Here is a 20,896-nt window from a genome sequence, read left to right as displayed (position 1 = left end):
AGGTTAATTTGTTAATCTTTCCTCTTTCTTGACAGCTCCTAGACTGTTTTGTCATCCCAGTGGTGATCCTGCTCTCCTGGTTCTTCTTACTGGTCCGATACAAGGCAGTACATTTTATTGGGATCGTGGTCTGCATTTTGGGCATGGGCTGCATGGCTGGAGCAGATGTCCTTGTTGGGAGACAGCAAGGAGCAGGTGAGTAAGGATGGCTGGGTTGTATGTCCAATCTCTCTTCAGAGAAGCCATTGACCAGAACATGTCAGACTGAGACCAAAATTAAAAAATAAATATAAAAAGTTGTCAAGAAACTCTGTGCCTTGAGGGATACAATGCATTGCACCATTCCAAGTTGCTTCTTTTTCAGAAGGGAAAGAGAACAAAAATGGGCAGACACATAGAAATCAGCACTGCTGTAAACAGACTTTGTGAAACCTGTGTCTGCAACACAGGTCACCCTCTGTTCTACAGCAACCAGCTAGATCTTTATGGTTTCATTCTGCTCTGGCTTAGTTGTTTGACTGCAAACCTCAATTCCATATTGGCTATATCTTTGAGTCATGAACATCTCTCCTCTCCACTGTGTACTTTTGCTTTTCAACTTTGCTCCTTTTCTCCTTGCAGAGGCAGGGTGGCTGGGCAGGTGCTAAATGACACCAAACCTACATACTAAACTGTACCAGCTGGGTTTTGCACACAGTCTCAGAGTAATGGTTTGTGGGTTGCCTGCATCATTGTTGAAAAGAACCTCCTTGTGTGTAAAATGTTCAGTTTTATATGTGGCATCACATGAATAACTGTGTGTAGCTATTAAAGCAGACTAGACAGAGCTAGATTTCATCGATCAGCTTCCTCTGTCACATTGATTTCTCTAGTGCCAACCCAAATGATGTGGGAAGGGTGGAAATTCTTTTCAAAGATTGTCAATTAGGCACAGTTTTCATTCTTAATTAAAAGCACTGAATTGTGAGCTGAGCATAATACACTGGGATTTAAAATTCTTGACTCAGCTTTCTGAATACAAATGCAAGTGCTGTAAGAACTGCATTTGCCAGGATGCTACTAAATAAAAGAAGGGAGTTTGTGACAGTACTCACCATATCTCCCTGCTCCCTTTTATCCTGCTCCTTTATCCTAAAAAAAGACTTCTAGTTCATTGGTCTCCTCCTGATATAGCCCTACCCCAGCTAAAAAGAATATACTCTGTATTATAAAATCAACCAGCCAAGGCTGCATTGGGAATGACTGATTTCAGAGGGATTGAGATTTCAGCTCTGGGTTCCAGGGGAAACATCCCATGTCCCAGTAAACTAGAGAACGACATGCTAGGGCAGGTGAGTTGTGGATCAGGTGGAGTGTGTGGGACAAATGGACCTCAGTGGACAAGGAACAGATTGAAGAACACTGACACGTCACCATCCAACTGCAACAGTTTAATATCATTTGCCAAATACACCATTAAAGCACAGGTATAGCTGTTTGGTAAATTTGTCCAGAAAAGATATGTTAAGGTGCATTATTGCCTTTTAATTTGAACCTACATTAGAAAAACTGTGTCCATGCTTATTGCTACACAGAGACGCTGCATTTTTTTTTTCTTTTTTATAAGTGGCAAAATGTTACTAATGATGTTGCTTTTTACAGAGTAGAATAGATCAGCTGGTTTAATTTTTCTCAAGGGATAAAACTATACATTAAAAACCTACAAATAAAAAGGATTGACAGCAAAAAAAATTAATTCTTGAAACTCTTCATTAAAGTGTTCCACACTATTTCTAGGATATTTCCTAGAACTGGGTAGATAGAAGAAATGAATACACTGAAACAATGATGCTGTATTTGTCCTAAGTAAACTCTTCTGTTTATCCTGTATTTCAGTGGATAAGATCTGTTGACACCTTAAAGCCCCTGTTGACCATACTATTTACTGTATTAGAAGTGCCAGAAGGCTTTGCTAAGCATCCAGCAATTTAGCCTGTCAGCTCTTAGAGTATGAGAACATGAATTTAAAATGCATCACTGATAGATTAACAGGTATTTTCCAAACTATCTGGAGGAATTAGGTATAAAGTGCAGGCATACTCTCAACTTTCAATAAATATCTGGTAGCTTATCTCTTTTTATTATATCCTGACTGATGTTTTGCACATTACTCAATGGAAAAAGCAATTACTATCGAGTATTTTGTGTTCTATCACCTTACATGTCAAGTATGCCTTAAAATAACTCTTTTCTGAACTAATATCCCTGAGGCATCTTGGTGCTTGTGCTCCTGTAATACACAGGGGTCTCAGATACAGACATCTGAAGTGTTTCATCCAGATTTTTCAAAGCACTTCACAGTTTTAGCTTACCACTGTCTCGTAAAACTGGTCACTTCAGCCATGTTAATGAGGATATGAGAGATATGCGTTTAGTCCAAGATAGGACACATTTAGGTTAATTTTTAGATATTATGATCATCATGATAAACTTACAGCCAAAAAACAAAGAGAAACCTGTCTTAATGCTGGAGGTTAAGGTAAAAATGTGGCAAAGCGGTCCAGTGAGAGTGTGAAAAGCAGTCCTGTCATAACAGAGTTCATATTTAAATTATTTATATTACATTATAGTGCTATAACTAGTCCCTAGAACATTCACTCTTCTCTGGACTGTATGACTTCTGCTTCCAGAGAACAGTAAATATGCTTACAGTGGTTAATTTGAAGCATGCTTTGCCAGTGTATGCCTTGTGTTTCTTCAGAATGACCTATTCCATTAAATTGGTCAAGTACAACTGTATTGACCTGAAAGCCTTTCAAATGGCTCTGGTCAGTTGGTACATATTTCCTTAGCAATAAAACCAGCAGATGCATGTGAATTTTACATCCATGTAAAATTCTCTACTAGTATATATGAGTCTTAGGGGAAAATTCTAAAATCATCCTCTTAAGGAAGCAAACAAAAAGCATTTGACAACCAGGATGCTAGAATATATTAGAAAAGAAACCAAAAACATAGTCTAAAACATTTTTATACCATTATCTAAAGTTTTGATTCACTAACTTCTTGAGTACCATACGTTACTCTAGTTCCTGTATTTCAAAAAGAAATGACCAGAAAAGAAGTCTATAGAAGCAATGGAGAAAGGTGAGAAAGCCGTTCAATGGCCAAAAATGGCTTCGTGATGATGTGAAGGCAGACTGGGACTTGTCTTAGGAAGTCTTAGGACTGGGACTTTCCCTTAGGAAAGATGAGACAGAATACAATAAAGGTACATGAAGTCTTCAGTGGTATGGAGAGAGTTGGTATAAAGTGATTCTGAAATATATGTCACAACCAAAAAATTATGAGATGTCCACTATAATTCAAGGTATTGGCTTTAAAAGCTAAAAACACATGAAGTATTGTTAAAACCAGGCAAAAAATATATGGACTTCACTCGTTAATGAAGAATCTCTCAGGTTTGATGGTCTAATGCAACTACCATTTCAAAAAATCCCTGATCTCCTGAGAAGTGGCTGTTAAAAATCATTCTGTTTCTGTATGCTTTCTACAGCCCAGCACTGCTCAGTGCCAGAGGAGGATCCTGGGCTGGGCACATCTGTGCTCTGGTCAGGTCTTGACTTCCTCTTCTGGGAAAGTCCTGAAGGCTGAGGCTTTCCAAGCATGAGTTCTTGGGGAGAGCCATCAGGGTGAGGTGTTTGAGGCCATTCCATCTCTCTGAAAATGCTCAGATGCTGAGCAGTCTTTGTTTTGCAGTTGCAAAAGATGATATTTTTGTCTCAGGAGTTCAGCATAGCCGAGCTCTTAAGGTCAAAAGCTTTTTCAGCAGCACTTCCCAAAGTGTTAGTGAGCAGCTGTAATAAATATCAAATGAGTGAGCTCAGTGAGGGATGATTGAAGCCACTGTGGAACATCAAATGCATCAGGGGTATGTGAAGAGGTTTTCTAAAGTGCTGATGCTTATTTTGAATTAAGGGCATCTTCCATGGCTGATTGCAAAAGAATACTAAAAGCAGAATAAGTCCCGAATCTTAAAAGGATAAATGCTCAAATGTAAACATGCAGTCAATCAAGATAAATGCAAAGCAGAAATTCAGTGAAAGAATGGATGAGTACATGAAAGTGAAATCTAGGAGTGTTTGGTAGATAGACAGAAGCCACAACTCCTCTGAGCTGAAAAATGCTGAAGAGTAAGACACTATTATTTGAAGCATTCTAAACTTTATCCCAATAGTTCTTAAGCAACATGTACTTTTCAGGTGCTTATAACCAGTGTTAGAGGCAAGATACTGAACAAATGAACCCTTGGTCTGTCCTCTTCTGACCAAATTTCTTCTGACTGGAAATTTCAGCACTGTAGTTTTGAATGAAAACTGAAGGCTTAAAAAGGACTTCAGAAAGGAAAATGTTGGAAAGATCATTTTGAACCAGTCAGATTGTTTGGCTTCCATTTTTGTTTACTGTGGTGTGTATTTTAAAAATCAATAAAAATAAAACTTAAAAAGACAGGAACTGAAAAAAAGAAATCAAGAGCTTGTTTAAAAGAAAACAAAGTTTCTTTCAAAAAAATACAGTTTAGTACTTCAGCACTTCTACTGAACCTTTTCAAAGGAAAATACAGCCTTTCAAAACATGGTTCTGCAGCAGTGTCTGACAGCTTGGCGAAGCTGTAACTCTTGTAGAAATCATTTAACAAATCATATATGCATTCATCAGTTTGCAAAGCCAGGGACTCAATTTTCAAGCTGAAACTTGATCTTGACAAAATCTCCCTGCAGCGCTCCTCACTCCCTATAATAAAAGCCTCCAAGTCTTAAAAATATTTCAGTCTTTGATAATACAGTTTCCTAATAAGTATATATACCTGAAGGTACTGAAAATACATCTCGGTGTCCATTGGTTGCATTAGGTACTGCTATGTTAATTGAGCCTATTTTAAAAATATGTCATTATCATCAGCCTGTCTACACCCCAGCCTTCCTCTTCTTTCTTGTCAAACAGCTTCATGTAAAAATGAGGTCAGTATTGGGGTTGTAACAATTTCTTCATTCGTTTCACAGGTACATGGCATTTTTCAGCTGCTTTCACATCTAAATACCAGACATGTTCTAAACTTGTTAGATTTCAAAATGAGATTCAAACAGCTCTATAGAGCTGAGTCACATTCTATCTGCAAAATATGTAATAATAATAAAATTAAAAGGATTGATCACTGAAGGAGTGCCACTTGATTTCAGAATTGTTTTCTTACAAAATTTTTGGTCTTTCAGATTCTCTTATCTATAGCAGGGATAATGCTCTCCCTTTACCCCTGCTACTGTTTGCTATGGTGTTGAATGAAAACTGTTAAAATGACAGAACATTTGCATTCAGCTTATTAACCTAGATATGGGCTACTTAGTGACTGAGGACTGAAATCTGAAGGGAAGAACTTGCAATGCAGACTGAAATCTGAAGGGAAGTTCTAGACAAAAGATCGTTGTTTGGAGACATTCCAACTTTCCCTCTGTTTATTCCTAGGTGAAAATAAACTGATAGGGGATCTCTTAGTGCTGGGTGGAGCAACACTATACGGCATCTCCAACGTTTGTGAGGAGTACATCGTCCGAAATCTGAGTCGAGTGGAATTCCTGGGCATGATTGGACTCTTTGGCTCCTTCTTCAGTGGAATTCAGCTGTAAGTGAGCAGGTTTGAGCCCCAAGTTCATTCCAATAAGTGTAGCTATGGCTTCCATTCAGGTACCCCAACCTTCTCTTCCAACGTAGCCATTTGCTGTGGAGAAGTAGGTGTTCTCTTGCTCTGGACTTTGCATTGGTTTTTTGTATTTCAGATTGGTGGATTTGAATGACACAAAAGTAGAAATAATAAGAATAAGAATAAAAAAGAATAAGAATAAGAATAAGAATAAGAATAAGAATAAGAATAAGAATAAGAATAAGAATAAGAATAAGAATAAGAATAAGAATAAGAATAACACAGAGGTAGAAAAGGTATTTTACTGGTTGGCTCATGCTATGTAACTACATTATGATAAAGCAGAAATCCTGAAAAAGCCTTTAGGAAACTGGCCTTCTCATTTCAAAATATTTAGTACTCAAGTGATTTTTTCATGCATTTTAGGAGCTACTGAGTGATGTCTGAATCTACATGTACCTAACCATCCCACATGCAAGTCTAAGAATTGGAAGGCAGCTTTCAATGTTGTAATACTGTGACTGTTGACAGTGTAGTAAAAGTCAGCATGCAAGATTTCTACATTTTATGCAGATCTGTCACTAGTGCTTGTCACATCGAATAACTTTTGATTATTAGTCAAAACCAAGTTGCTTCCCTGCACATCTGAGCTACTCAGCTTCTAAGAAGAGAGACTGATCAAAACAATGACACATCAATTCCCACTCAATTAGTTGTATTTCTTTAGCCAGGAAGCTTATTATATTTATGTGGAATCTGAAAGTATGATTTAAAATTATTTATATTGACAGGCTGCAACACAAGTAGTTCTTTTTTCAAAACTATAGAATTCAAGAGTGCATAGATGTGCCTAGCATCTTTGTCTAAAGCATTTTTTTCACCTACAGTGTTCATGATAGGCAAGTACTAAATGATTCTGGTGGCATAAAATCAGTGCCTTTGTCTTGCTCCGTGTGTGTAAACTGTCATGTACATGTCTTGTATTCCTGAATTTAATTATAGTGCCATTATCCCCTCTTGAACTAGACAGTTAGGCACAATTCAGGGTCTGTGAGATGTGTGCCTGGGTAGAAGATGGTGCTGGAGTAAGGCATCTTTGTATACAAAGGAAAAAACTAGAACAAAACAATAAGAAACCATGTCTATGCTGAAAGTCCTAAGGGTTTCCTCGTCAGCCTTTGGCCCAGAAGTTCTTCCAAGCAGGTTTTACTCTCCCAGCTTCTGCAGCATTTTGTGCTAGTGCTTTTGTGGCACTTTGTGGAGACCCAACCACAGATAGCTCAAGAACATATTTTTTTTAACAAGGGTGTAAAAACTTGCATCCTGGGGCAGGCCAGTAATTTTTCTGCTACTTGATTCTGTGCAGCAATTCAGCATTTTCTTTCCACTGAAGAGCAGATGTCACATAGTTATGTGTTCACAGAGGTTTAATCTAACTAAATGTACCAATTATTTCAAGAAGCCAGCTCTCCATGTTGCAACTGCAGAATTTTTTCTTGTTTGAAACATGACTGGCCACTTTGAAGCAATATAGGACCTTTATGCTCTTTAACCCAAAGTAGTTTGAGAAATGAATGTCTAAGAAATAAAATCATTTTCCAGTATGGTAGACACAGCACTGGTTAAAGTTTGGTCGGCATCCTCAGGGTGATTGAGGATGGGTAACATGTGGTAAGACCACTGGAGGTGTAACTCTCATGTTCATAGGATTTACAGGGAGCAGTTCATTTCTGAAGAAGGAAAAATAAGAAGCAGTGTGTAAAACAGTGCTGAATGTGGGAGAGACAGAACAGTACTCACAAGTGAATATCCCTTTTATGGATATGCATTGATTTCAAAATAATATTTAACAAAAATCCTTGCTGTTTGCCTTTTATTCCATCTGTATTTACAAATACCTGCATAAGTATGTGTCACTCACGTTAGTTCATGTGTCAGCTCTACTACAGGGCTGTGTCTCTGAAGAGGACTTTTCAAGGTTGTTTTTTTCTAGAATAGTTTAGCAAGAGTGCTTACTGTTGGGCTAGAATGTAAAATAAACCTGGAATGTAAAATAATGCCTGTTGGACAGCAAGAGAAGGACCAAGGTGTTAAGGCAAAGTGAAGGAAAGAGTTGGCTAACTTTCCAGGCATGATGGAAAGAGATGTGTAGTGGATAAAATGTAATGGAAACAGGGTGGAACTGTATATCAAAAAAGAAGTAGTTAGTTGACAAGCGTCTGAAATATAGCAACCACCCAGCAAATGGAGATAATGCTGTCTGATGGAATCATATAATCATAGAACAACCCGTTTTGTGCTGGACCCCTGAAGGTCTTCTGTTTCAAGCTCCTACTCAAAGGAATTCAAAGCTAACTTCAAAGTTACATCAGATTGCCCAGGAAACTGGACAGTTGATTTTTCAGTATCTCCAAGAACTGAAATGCCAGTCCTGCTGGACAACCTGTTATAGTGTTTGACCAGCATTTTTTTTCTTTATCTGTAATCAGAATTTCCCACATTGCAACCCATGTCCATTGTCTGTTCATCCTTTTGTTATGCACCTCCAAGGAAAGTCTGACTGTCTGTCCTGTAACTACTGTCCAGTCCTCATCACCCCCAATTTACCCTTCTTTTCTTCACACTGAACAAGCCCTACTGTTTCAGCATCTCCTCCTATCTCATGTGCTCCAGCCACCTGACCATTCTGACAGAGCTCCACTCTACTCTATCCAATTAGTCAATGTCTGTCTTATTCTGAGCAGTCCAAAGTTGGATACTGTACTCCAGCTGCTGTCTCATAAACCATGTCCTACAACTTGCTGGCCAGACTCTTAACAACACAGTCCAGAATGCTGTTCACCTTCTCTTCTCCAAGGACACATTGCTGACTGACATTCAGGTTGATGTCCTCCAGGACTTCTTGTTTTATTTCTAAAAGAGCAGCTTTCTATCCAGTTATCTCCCAACCTAGGGAGATTCCACCCAAGTGCAGGAGTTAAAATTTGATTTTCTTGAACTTCATGATGTTTCTCTGGCCTTTTTCTTCAGTCTATACTGAGCATAGTCCACCCATCCTGTGCATATCTTTTCAGTCTTTAAAGACCTTTTGGGAAATCATGTTGTAAGCTTTGCTAAAATCAAGGTAGGTTATACCTCATCCTCCCATCCATTCCCTCTCTTTTATTTGACTGAGCCAGTCATTTCATGGTAGAAGGCAGTTTGGTCAGGTATGGTTCACTCATGAGTGTGTGCTGACTTGTTTCAAGTCATGTCTTCTTCATTTCCTAAAAATGATTTCTGGGAAGATTTGAGTCATAATCTTCCCAAAGGTTAGCATAAGGCTGGCCAGACTCATTTGCTCTTTTTGATACTGAATGTTTTATTTGTATCTCTTCAATCATCTGGGACTTCTTCCAGTCACCACAACCTTTCAAAGATGATTGTGGTCCCAATTCATCAGTGAGTCTGGCATTACTAAATGGCAACTTCTGGCAAAGTTCCTCTTACCTCCCTTTATTTCACAGATCATAATGAATCACAGACCATAGCATATTGATTTATACTTCTTTTGTATCACATAGGCAGTTGGGTGAAAGCAATGTTCCTACATTTAAGTTGTAATAGAATTTGTTTGTCAGAACAAGAGACGTTGCAGTTCGTTTTCCTGATGGTCTTCAGGAATTGCTAATAAAGGAGATATATGCCTTATGCGTGCAAAGACACTTATAATTTAGTTATTTTGCAGACAAAATAATCTTATTATTCTGTACACAGTATTAGATTTGCCACACATCAGCAGCAAGCAAATTAGAATTTCCAGGATGCAGCTCTCTAGACCAGATTAATCTTGAAGGCACTGAGTTCCTGCAGTTTTACTATTAGACTTGGTCTTCCACGTAGCACCTTTTATACTAGATATGTTGTTTTTCAATCTATGTAATTCCATGTTTTATACTTGTTTAAAATAGTGTCCAGACTATCGTGCAGAGTTCTGCACATCAGGAGTTATCTGGAAATCAGAGATCAGAGAAAGTGGTTAGCTGACTGAAGACCAAGCAGCTCTCAAGATATCTGATGGCCAAGAGTCTGTTTGCCTGGATTGGGATGACCTGACTTGTTGCCACCTTAGATTTTTCTGGATCTGGGATTTTGATGTTAATGTATAGTGCAAGACATATAAAATGTTGAAAATGGACTTTTGTGGCTGGGCCCATCCTTTGCTTTTTTTCATTGCTCTGACTATTTGAGCTCTCTCAATGTGTAGAACATCACAGGTGTTCTCCCCAAAGCCAGTGAGTGATATCTCTATTTGACAGTACAGAGCTGCTCTGAATGGTGAATTACTCAGACAGATATATTATGAAACATTGAAGTTCAAAAGATTTCATAATATTTAGTCAGAAGAGCACAAGAGGATTGGATATCTAGGGGGATGGGCATTTTCGTCAGGTATATAGAGAGCTAGAAATAAACCAAAGGAAATTGTATGCCATCATGTCTGATTACTGCCCTGAAGATCTTTTCAATACATAGGCACAGGGATAATGCCAGAGTGGATTAGCAAAGTCTGATTGCATTTGTTTCCTTCTGAGATTTTTTGTGATTATGTTATTTATGTTGTTTTGTCCAGTATTTGAATTGAATGAGTGGAAGTAATTTAATTTCTGTTCTTTTCCATCAAATTTTGCCTTCTCTTCTCTTATAGTGCAATCATGGAACACAAAGAGCTGTTGAAAGTTCCCTGGGACTGGCAGATAGGTAAGAAAACACTTTACCTCACTGAAGATAGTTGCGGAAGGAGGCTTGGAGAAAACTAATGTTTGTAGAGGCAAGCACAAAGTTTCACAGGAACCAATGTTTGTGACTTATCCTCCCATTGCTGCCAAAGGTTGAATCATGTGCCTGCCTCATAACATTTCTTAAATAATCTGTCCTTCCACTGCTGTACTATGCCTTGCTTGCACCATTAGATTAAGCATATGAATGCCATGAGATAATTACTCAGAAGGCTGTGAAGTAAAACAATAATAGGGTTTCAGTTCTAAGACTCAGTGCAACACAGGGACAAATAAATGAGGTAGTCATTAAGAGCCAAACCTTTTCAGTGAATGCTAAAGAAAGAAAATGGAACCTAACAACAACAAAAAAAAAAAAAAAAAAAAAACCCCAAACCAAAAACCAAAACCTAAAAAAGTACTTTCTGTGCATATTATTGCCTCATAAACTCATTTCCAAGGGGCGCATTTCTGTATGCAACTGGTTAATTGCTTTCCAAGTGGTCTTGGTGGATTATAACAGATGTGTCTTTTACACAAATTTTGGTAGCATCATGCACAATGAAGCTCCTACAGTGTTCTGCTATGCAGTGGATTGCATTTTCCCATTTCTGTTGGGGAGCTGAGTTTATGATCTAAGACTGCCTTCTAATTATTCCAACAAATTACTTCCTTTAAAAGCAAATCAACATTTAGGAGGTTCCTTATAATCACTCTTTTACTATTTATGACAATACAAGAAATAAAAGAATAGTAATAGTATAGAGCTTATTCACTCAGCAGGGGATTCAAGCTTTGGCTACCCATTGACAATAGCTTGTCACTTAGTTTCAGAGCAAACGTCAAAATGACAGATGAGAAGTGTGCAAAGGCAACTGATTATGCAGTGAATCCCTGAGAACAGGAGATACAAGTTATGGAACACAGTCTTATTTTCTTTAAACATAGTTTGTGGTTTCCTCTCATCATGGTAAACCTTAATAAAAAGAGTGCATCTTTTACAAAACACTGCACCTAGAAATCTTGTAGATTTGATGGGTGAGGTGTAAAACTAAATAACAAATCAATTTAGAAGAAGAAATTTGTGGAGAAATACACTCAATTGCACACTCTACGTGTATTGGCCTTCTTTAATCTGTGATAATCAGCATAATTGCATCAGTATTTGTTTATACTTCATGATAAGGAGCTCAGGGACATAATCAATCTGGTACTGATGAAACTAGCAATGGTCATAGTGAATTAGTCTACTGTCCCTGTAAATGTCATATATATTTCCATGGGAGTTATTTGTAATTCAGTATCAGGGAAATGTGCTATTAAAATAAAGTCTGACTTGGTCTGTGATGCCATTAAAATGTCATTGAAAGTCACCAATTCTGAAGAGTCCTTATGTTTCATGAGGACATCTTCTTATCTATAGCATCATAGCTATGATCTTGCTTTGTTAGAGCAATCATTGGAAATGTGGTGTAGTTGAACACAGATTAAATGGTGGCAATTATCTGTAGTTCTGTGCTCTTCCCTGGTTTCCACTTTACTCAGTGTCCTTTCAGTTGCATTGGCAGAGATACAAAGTTGTCAAGTAGTGATTGATAAATCTGTGTCAGGGTGTTTACATCCCTGTCCTGAATAGTTACCACTGATACAGACTCAAACCTGCAGTCCAGCAGAGTTAAATCATCAGCCTTTCAAATGGTAGTCATAAAGTCACAGCAGGCAACTTAATAAGTAACTCAAGGTGGCCTGCTGCCATCTGCCATAATTGTGCTATTAAAAATGGATGAGCTACCTTTCAACTGGTGTAAAATGCAAATTATTTTTTAATATAAAGATCTAAAGCCAATCTGTTATGTCTGTTGTTTTTAAAACAGGCTGTGGCTCTCCCTGGTTTTAATTTTGGAAATTCCCCTGATACACAGCATCATCTTCAAGCTTAGTATACATAAGTGTAACTCTGTATCCTTGAAGGTTTAAGTATTAATACTTGCTGACAACTTGACTGAAAGGAGAATGATTATACTGTTCTGACTGAGTGGTTTCATATGAGACCATGACACATTTTGTAGAGTGATAGATGAAATAATAACAAATAAACTAACGTCAGTGTTATTTAAGAGAAAAGCCAGTTTGAATCTCCCAGGAAGTATCCTTTATTATAAGGGGGGGCGTGTGCTGAATATTTCATTCCAGGAAGACATTATGAAAAATCATAACTGATTCCATTTCATCTGAAAGAATGGCTTTTGGAATCAAAACACAAAAGCCAAACAAAGCATGCAACATTCAGCCAGCATGCTCAGAAACTGAAAGAGAAGTTTTCAAGCTATGTTAGACTTAGTGGTACATGGACTACTTTACAGCAGTCCCCAGGGGCAGATCCTGACCACCTGTGTGAAGATGCCTACTCTTAAAAGAGAAGTGGAGAAATACGGAGGGACTGGGGCTTGTTCAGCCTACAGAAGAAAAGGATTGGAGGTGTTACCTACAAGGAGGTTATTAGGCCAGAGACAAGATCTTCACAGCAGTGCATGACAGACGGATGCAAGACAACAGGCTGAAATGAGAGATTCAGAATGGATAAAAGGCAAAACCTTCACTGCTCCAGGGCAGGCAGTGGAGCAGGTTGCCAAAAGGTTGTGTAACCTTCAGCCTCAGAGATTTGAGACTGGGCTGGGCAAAGTCCTGAGGAACTTGGTCTGATGTCACAGCTGATCCTGGTTTGAGTGAGATTTGAACTATAGCCCTCTGACTCCCTTTCAGCCTGACTCCCCCTATGATCCTAAGTGCCCAATTCAGACACTTGTGAGGCATTAACAGCCAACCAGACAAAACTGTTGACCTTACCCATCAGGGTGAACATTCACAGACAACGCAGGACTCCTTCCACCTGGAAGGAATAGATACCTGAAGGAAGGAGTAGATACCTGGAATGATTTAGACAAATAGATTCCCTGTATCATCGGCAGCAATAAACCAGCATTGCACAAATCCTACTATGCTAAAGCTGCTGTACAACAGAGAGTGGACAACCTGCACCCTAAAATTTCCCAATCTTTGTTGACCACCAACCCTCAGCACCTGTCCAGTTATGTGTAATGAATCCCACCCACAGCTGCCTTCATAGGCATTAAGCTTTTGATTCAGCAAAGTGCCAGCACACCTTAAAACAGAGAGGAATGATGAACTTCTCAGGGTTTAACACAGACTGGCTGATCAGCAGATCATAACAAAAGCACCTCCTAAGTTAGCAGTGCCTGCTTCAGGTAATGGGTGCCAGCGACTTAGTGCCTGGTCAGACATAGTCCCAGCACCTGGTACTTGGGAATTAGTGGTGATTCTCAAGGCTGGCATCTGCACTGCAGGAATACCCAGGGAAGCTGAGGTTTCAAACTTTTGACTTAAAGTGTATTTTTAGTCTGGCCTTCTCAGAAATAATATGTGAAAATTATATGTTATTTGCAGTTTCCTTATTGTTGCCACTAAAAGTCATCCAACTGGTGGGAATTATGTGTATTTTTAAGATGTAAATGAAATGCCACTTTATATTTACCTCTGACAGGATGGCTACAGTTTAAGCAATTTTCCACTGGAACTGAAACGCCTTTTGGAAAAGCAGCCTGTGAAGTGCATGTAGTTGCCTGCCAAAGAATGTGAACACTGAGGCAGCACCATAAAATTATGCTATTAGTTGAGAGCATAATCCAGCAAAGCACCTGAATAGGTGTGTTAAACCTGGACTGACTAGTAGGGGCTTTGTGCAACAGCTGGTGACTTGCAGACTCTATTTTGGGAATGCTGACTTGTAGTCCAGAATGTCTTTTTCTTCTGACCTGTTCTTGATTTAAGCCTCAAAGCTGACTTAATGTTGATGTATGGAAACAATTTCTTACCGATCAAAACTATGCTCCATTTGATGCAATCATTTGCCTACTACAGAGAAGTTGCAGAGTGAAAGCAGCTCTTCCAAGCACTGCCTAAGCTGATTCCGTAGTTACATAGATACGTGTAATATCATATACAATGCATACATTGAAAAATTCATACCTGTTAGTAAAAGCAGCTCTTACCATGATTATCCATATTTTGAATATGAATTCAAATTCCTGCCATAGCAATTTATATGTGGACACTGATATTTTTTGACTGCTGCAGTTTTTTCAGATGAATTCGTACTTCAGATTCTTCTAAGGGACTCGAGCTGTCACAACTGTTTTTGTCCTGTAGACAGTTTTTCTTAAGTTTTGAAATAAGTGAAGCTGCAAGCAGATACAAATCATATGGCTTTTTCCCCCCCCTTCAAATACATTTCAAGACTTTGGTAGTCATATTTTCTGCAACTTTTAGTCAATAACAGCAAGCACTGAAGAGCTGGCATGAGTCTAAATTTAGACTTGTTCATATATCAGCTGGGAATTCTGCAGCATATGGCAGCCTAGGAAATCTCATTTGCATGAAAGAAAATGAGTGAAGTGTTTGCTGATTTTTTAACTTCATATTGATTAATTTGCCTTGGGATTTATCAAGTAATAACTGTAGCAATAAATTCTTTCCCAGTAAGTTATTTAGGTTTTAAAATTACATTAGACTTTTACTGTAATTTATTTTTATTATATTAGTGTCTAACAATCCAATTTGTGTGAGGCACTCTGTGAACACACAGCAAGAAAGAGTCCCAGCTCTGGAAAACTGTATTAAGGAAGGGGGACATAAAGGGCTAAAGGAACAGAGGTGCAAAACAGTGAAATAATTTGTCAGGTTTGGTGGCAGAATAGTACTAAGACTTCTGTCACTAATTTCTTTGCAAACACTTTTTCATCCAGCTTTTGGGGCCATTCCCAGAAAATATTGTGGGCTCTATCTAACTCAATTGAACCCACTTGGTGTTGGGGATATTCAGCTCCTTAAGAGACTAAATTTGATATGTCTGGATACATCATTTAATTCAAATTTATGTTAGACATGAGGTATTCAGTAGGAGCATAAGACACTGATTTAAAACAGCACTGCTGTTGCTGAGACCACAAAAGGCCTCATGTCCACTGCTGATAGTTTTTTCACTGGTTTTCTTATATATTTAGAATTAGGTTCTTAGTCTGTGTATTTGTGTGTGTGTACTGTAGTAATTTGAATCTGTGCTTCTTTGAAAAAGCATTATTTATTCTTTTCTAAAAGCATAGCCTTCTTCCTCCCACTGTAAGTCATGAGAGGTCACTTTGATTCTCATTTCTCTTCCACAGGGTTGTTGTATGTTGGCTTTAGTGCCTGTATGTTTGGCCTCTACAGCTTTATGCCAGTGGTCATAAAGAAAACCAGTGCTACTGCTGTCAACCTCTCCCTACTCACAGCTGACCTGTACAGCCTCTTCTGTGGATTATTCCTCTTCCACTACAAGGTATGTGGCAATAAGAGATGCATTTGGATAATAGCAGGATGCCTGAAGAAACATCAATGCAGAACAATGAAACAGAAGAAGCCTCCAAAGCTTTGGTAGACCTACGCTTTTTTAACACTTCAGACTTCCCACACCAAAACCAATTTTATTTTATGATTCCCATTTTTTAAAGAGAGTTTTATTTGGTCTTGTTGTTACAAGTTTTAGGATTTGAGTACCTGTTCATTAGCAACTGTATCACTAATTTCATTTTACTTATCAGAGGCAACTTCCAAGTGCCGTGACCAGACCCAGAGTGGAAGCATAAAGGAATGGATTTTCCAAAAAAAACATAGATTCTTTTTGCCTGGAAACAAAGTAATTTTATTCGTGCTGATTCTGAATTTATAAATTGTATTTTTCCATGAATTACGCCTTTCTTATCAGCCACACCAGTCATTGTAAGTGTAAATGCAAAAATATGCAGCAGATTTGTGTTGAAATTAAACTTCTACTTCTCGTGTCCTCTGGTCTTTAAAGCATTGTGTTCTGCAGCACACATTTCATCTACAATTACACTTCATTATCTAAAAGTGTCCCCTCCAGTGTCCCACATATGAAAGCATCAGGGTACTGAAGTCAATTGCTTTGTACCATCATTTATTTGTAAGAGGGAGATTACTTGATAGCCAAAATCGTGGCCCAGAGAAGTGCTGGGTAAATGAAAGCCTTGAAATTCTGATTAGATAACCAACTCAAATCCAGTTTTATTATGCAAATGGTACTGAATGAATTTGAACAAGACAGTGAAAGTTCAAAGCTTGAGAATCCAACACAGACTTGTTTTCTGCATATACATTGCCTTCATTTTGTTTTATGGCCCTAAAAATATTTCTAGACTAAGGAAAAGCAAATATAGAAGAAAAATTTACTGATAACATAATGTAGAGGTTGTGTGCTGCTTAGGAGGTATATCCATGGTGATTTGATTCCTCATTCTTTCTGCTCCACACTTCAAAGCCTTTGACATCAGATATTAGCTGAAATTTGTTATCTCCTGCTAAAAATATTGTTTGAAACCCAAGCGAAATGTATTCATTGATCTTAGTCCACTGGTTCCAAACAGTCTCCAAAAGACGGACAAATTAAATTTTTAAAAGACTGGTGGTGGTTTTCTAGCAAAATCAAACTCTGTTAGGAGAGACTCAAAAGGCAGAATGGGTTGGACAGCTTTGTGCTCAGCATTGCTCAGACCTAAAAAATAAGGGACTTTTGCAAATGCAAACTTTAAATTTCAGGCACTTAAAAGGCAGAAGATACATAAAAGATTCTACTTCTTCCATATGTCTAATTTTTGGGTACATTAGCATAGACAGGAATCAGAATGTTCAAGCCCATTGATGTCTTTCTACATTAAGTGTTAGCTCTTGACCACAGTGGCACCCTGGCCTTCCTTTAAGTATGTACTGAAAATGTGCTTAAAAAGGCTCAGAACTGGAAGGTTTTGTAGCTGAAGGTAAGGTCTGATCATTTGTCCTGATAAAGTGGTTGAGTTGTACCTCAAATAGGTGGTGGGCCCCTCTGCTCCTTACTCCTCTGATTAGTCCAAGATGTTAGCATTAAATGATCTAAAATAATTCCCTCCTAAGACTATGTACACTTGCTTGTGTTCTAGCTTCCAAAAAGTGTCTTCACTCCCGGCCCAGCTGTACTCCCCTCAGATACATAGCTCCTTCTGCTTATTGCTGCAATGGCCAATGGTCACAGCCTCACTCCACTGGAAAGCAAATAGTTTTATGCTGAATTAGGATCAACTGAGTGGTTTAGTAGCCTTTGAAGAATATAATTTTATGAAGCTTTCAAGAAACTAACAGTGATTTTTTTTCTCTGTGTTCCTCTACTTTTAGCACCAGACAGGTTTATTGCACCTATAGCAGTAAATCTATGAACAACCTATGGAAAATGCAGGAAATTAGTTTAAATGAAACAAACTGAGAAGAAAAACAAACTGAGGAGAAGATTGCATTTGAAGTGTTTTGATTCATTGGCATTTCTTTTTAATGTAGATTTGCAACATCATGACATATGGGACAGTGGGTTTATAAGCAGCTGCATTTATATTCTTACCCTATATGCAGATATCTTGTAGTGCACTGAACAGTTCCCATGCCCATGGAACCTAGAAATACAGCATGTTAACCTGACACAACTCTTGTTGCAGCTTTCCAGATGTATGGGGTTGGAACTTTTGTATAACTGCTTCAGGTGTTCAGTTGATTAGGAGGTGTTCTTTTTTATATATTTTTGTCTTGGCCTTAGTTTTATTTTTATGTACATTTTTCGAGTTCCTACTTTTCATTTGCAAGCCTAAAGTTGTCCTTTACTAATTCTAAGCAAATTGGGTTCTCACTAAATGATCTAAGCAGCTTATTTTATGTTTTCTTCAGCTGGAGTGTGCATACTGATTGTGTTCTGCACCAGCAGGTCGAGTCACGCTATATTATATCATTACCCAAGCAAGCCAAGCACAATTACATTCTGCCTTGGCAAATCCATTCATTATTTTATGCAAGATGCAGCTATGAAAATCAGAATTTCTGGTTATAGTAGCATTTTCCAAATGAAGAAAATGCATATATTTCATAATAAATCAAGGAAGTCAGAGATCTTGATTTAGAATCGTGGAAGGTGCCTGTGAGAATTTGGCTACATGAACAAACATTGTACTCAAAACCTTTCAGCACCAGAAATCTGAAATAATGATAGCTGAAACCTCACTTGCTGATACTTACTGGTGCTTCTAAAAATGACTTTTCAATGCTAATTCTAACAGCAGAGTGCCTCCAATGGAAGGGAGCAGGTGGCAGCCTTTCCATTACATCAAAACCAAGCCATGAAGGAGACTGAGTTTTAACGTAATGGAGAACAGAGGATACAAGCTGGGGGTAGTAGGTTCCAATTTCATTTTTACCAGCACAGATCCTAAGCAATGGTGATGAATTAGAGGTTTATATAGGCTTCACTGAGATGAAAATATGTCCCTTACTGGAAAAAAATAAGAAGAATTAAGAGCCTTCATTATGAGCCTGGACTTTACCATCCTGATCCAAATCACTGAAACCAGTGTGAGCTTTTCTGCTGACGACAGTGGGTTTCAGTTCATTTTCCTAAATTAAGGAAGTCTGCTGCTGAAGGAATAGTCTATAAAAAATTCAGTTTCTTGACTGTGGATATGAAGACCATGCATTATGGTGACTCTGTGTGATTCAGACAGTCCTGGTTTTTGCTAGTGGAAGGTGGATATGATGCCTCTACTTTGGGAGCAGGAGGTGGAGTTGGTTTGGACTGGGGGAGGATTGTTTGTTTGTTAGATTTATTTTTACTTCACAGACATCCATAAACACCTGACAGACTTTTCCCAATCATCTGAACAAGCTGAGAAAACACTTCAAATTATGTTCTCACATTTTTTTAAACTTCTTTGTGAGTATAAGCTGAAGTCAATAAGATCCTTTGCTTTCACTTATTAGGGGACTGACACGTGTATTTTAAACTTTGTCAGTATTTCTAGTGGAGTAGACAGCACAGACTAAACAACTAATTTTTACATCATAATTTCCTCAGTCATATTTTTTGATGTTTTCCTGATGAAATAGAATACGCATGATGATTGACCCATAAACTCTGTTAGAAGTGAACTTAATGACAAAGGGCCTTTATTCTGGTGAAGGCTTTTAAGCCTTTGGTGCTAATGAGGATAAATCACATTACTAGTTAATTCTTTATGCCATTGGTAATGTACATGCCTGATGTGCAGAATGTGCACATTAATGTGCAGAAACATGCATGAATCTTTTCTTTGCCAGAGTTTCTTACAGTGAGACTCATCAACTGTGCTCTGATGAAGCTGTACTGCAGACATGTTTTTCATCTAAGTGGCATTTTAAAAGCTTCTTTTTCACATTTCTTTACATCTATTTGTTTATCTAGTTGCTTAGTTAATTGTATTTCCTCTGCCAAAATGTAGTAGCTTAGAAAAAAGTTAGGTATCTGTATTTGAAGAGCTGCTTCGAGGTATATCTTTGGTCACACTTGAATGTATATTCCTGTGAAAGAAAGGACCACCCTTTATTTGAGAGTGTAGTTTGGCATACAATAAAAAAGCTTTGAAGTAAAATGACAAAACAGAGTAGAAGCTGGAAAGTTAAATTACTACCACCTGGGTTTTACATAGTCTGACAGAAGATTTTAAACAACATAGCACAGATATGGCATCTAACTGCATTGTCAAAAGGATATTTCTTCCTTTCACAGTGTTACCTTGACACAGATTCATTAGTTGCAAAGCATGAATAGTGGAACGTGGATATTCAGTGTTTTGGAGCTGTCAGAGTGTAAAAGAAGTTGTATTCATACTGCAGAAGTTATGATGAAAGCTTCAGTTTCAATTATATTTTTTTCAGACACTAACCCATAAATGTCAAGTTTTGTAGGTTGTTTTCAGGGCTTTTAGCTTGGGATTTTTTTGGTGGGGAGAGGGAGGAGTGTCTTATGTTGAAAGACTGATCACAGTAGAACTGATTAGGAATTTTCTAGCAAAATACATTTTTGTTGGAAATGCCTAATTATCAAAACTTAAATGCTAACTGAAAACATTGTATTTTCAGTATGCTCCCAAGATAACACAGGCTGGCATTTCTCAGCCCCTGACTGTTAGTTTGTCCACAAATCTACGAGGTTGAAGACACACATTTTCCAATGTTTTCAGCCAGGTATTCTAGGACTGGAAGATTTCAGGCATGAGAAAACACAAGTTATGCAGCTCATGGATTTTGGAAGTCAGAGAACAAATCTCAGATCTGCATTAGGCAGCCCAGAACCCCAAGAAGGAGCTTTTACAGCTTCCAGGCATCTGCCATGGAGATAAACCTGACAGCTGCAGTCAGCAGTTGCCAGAATTTCCAGCAAGCAAACTTTGTTTTAGAAAAAGCAGCTTTAGGTTTTTCAGAAAAGAAGCAAATTCAGGATTTCTGTTCTTGAAAGAGCGTCAGTTTCTATTTTGGAACTCAGTTTAGGAATATTTTTTTT

General features: G+C 38.1%; 1 protein-coding gene across 1 annotated transcript in view; it reads left to right on the top strand.

Annotated features, from left to right (window-relative positions):
* The window catches only part of SLC35F1 (solute carrier family 35 member F1), a 235,172-nt gene that overhangs the window by 196,701 nt on the left and 17,575 nt on the right, over window positions 1-20,896 (top strand). The window contains exons 4-7 of the mRNA XM_071741076.1: window positions 36-195; window positions 5,503-5,659; window positions 10,365-10,417; window positions 15,675-15,829. Of these exons, the coding sequence (XP_071597177.1) occupies window positions 36-195; window positions 5,503-5,659; window positions 10,365-10,417; window positions 15,675-15,829 (525 nt within the window). The remainder of the gene's footprint in view (window positions 1-35; window positions 196-5,502; window positions 5,660-10,364; window positions 10,418-15,674; window positions 15,830-20,896) is intronic.

The sequence above is a fragment of the Heliangelus exortis genome, chromosome 3 (genome assembly GCF_036169615.1).
Source record: "Heliangelus exortis chromosome 3, bHelExo1.hap1, whole genome shotgun sequence".
In the NCBI taxonomy this organism is placed as follows: domain Eukaryota; kingdom Metazoa; phylum Chordata; class Aves; order Apodiformes; family Trochilidae; genus Heliangelus; species Heliangelus exortis.
This window is presented reverse-complemented; position numbering and strand designations above follow the sequence as displayed.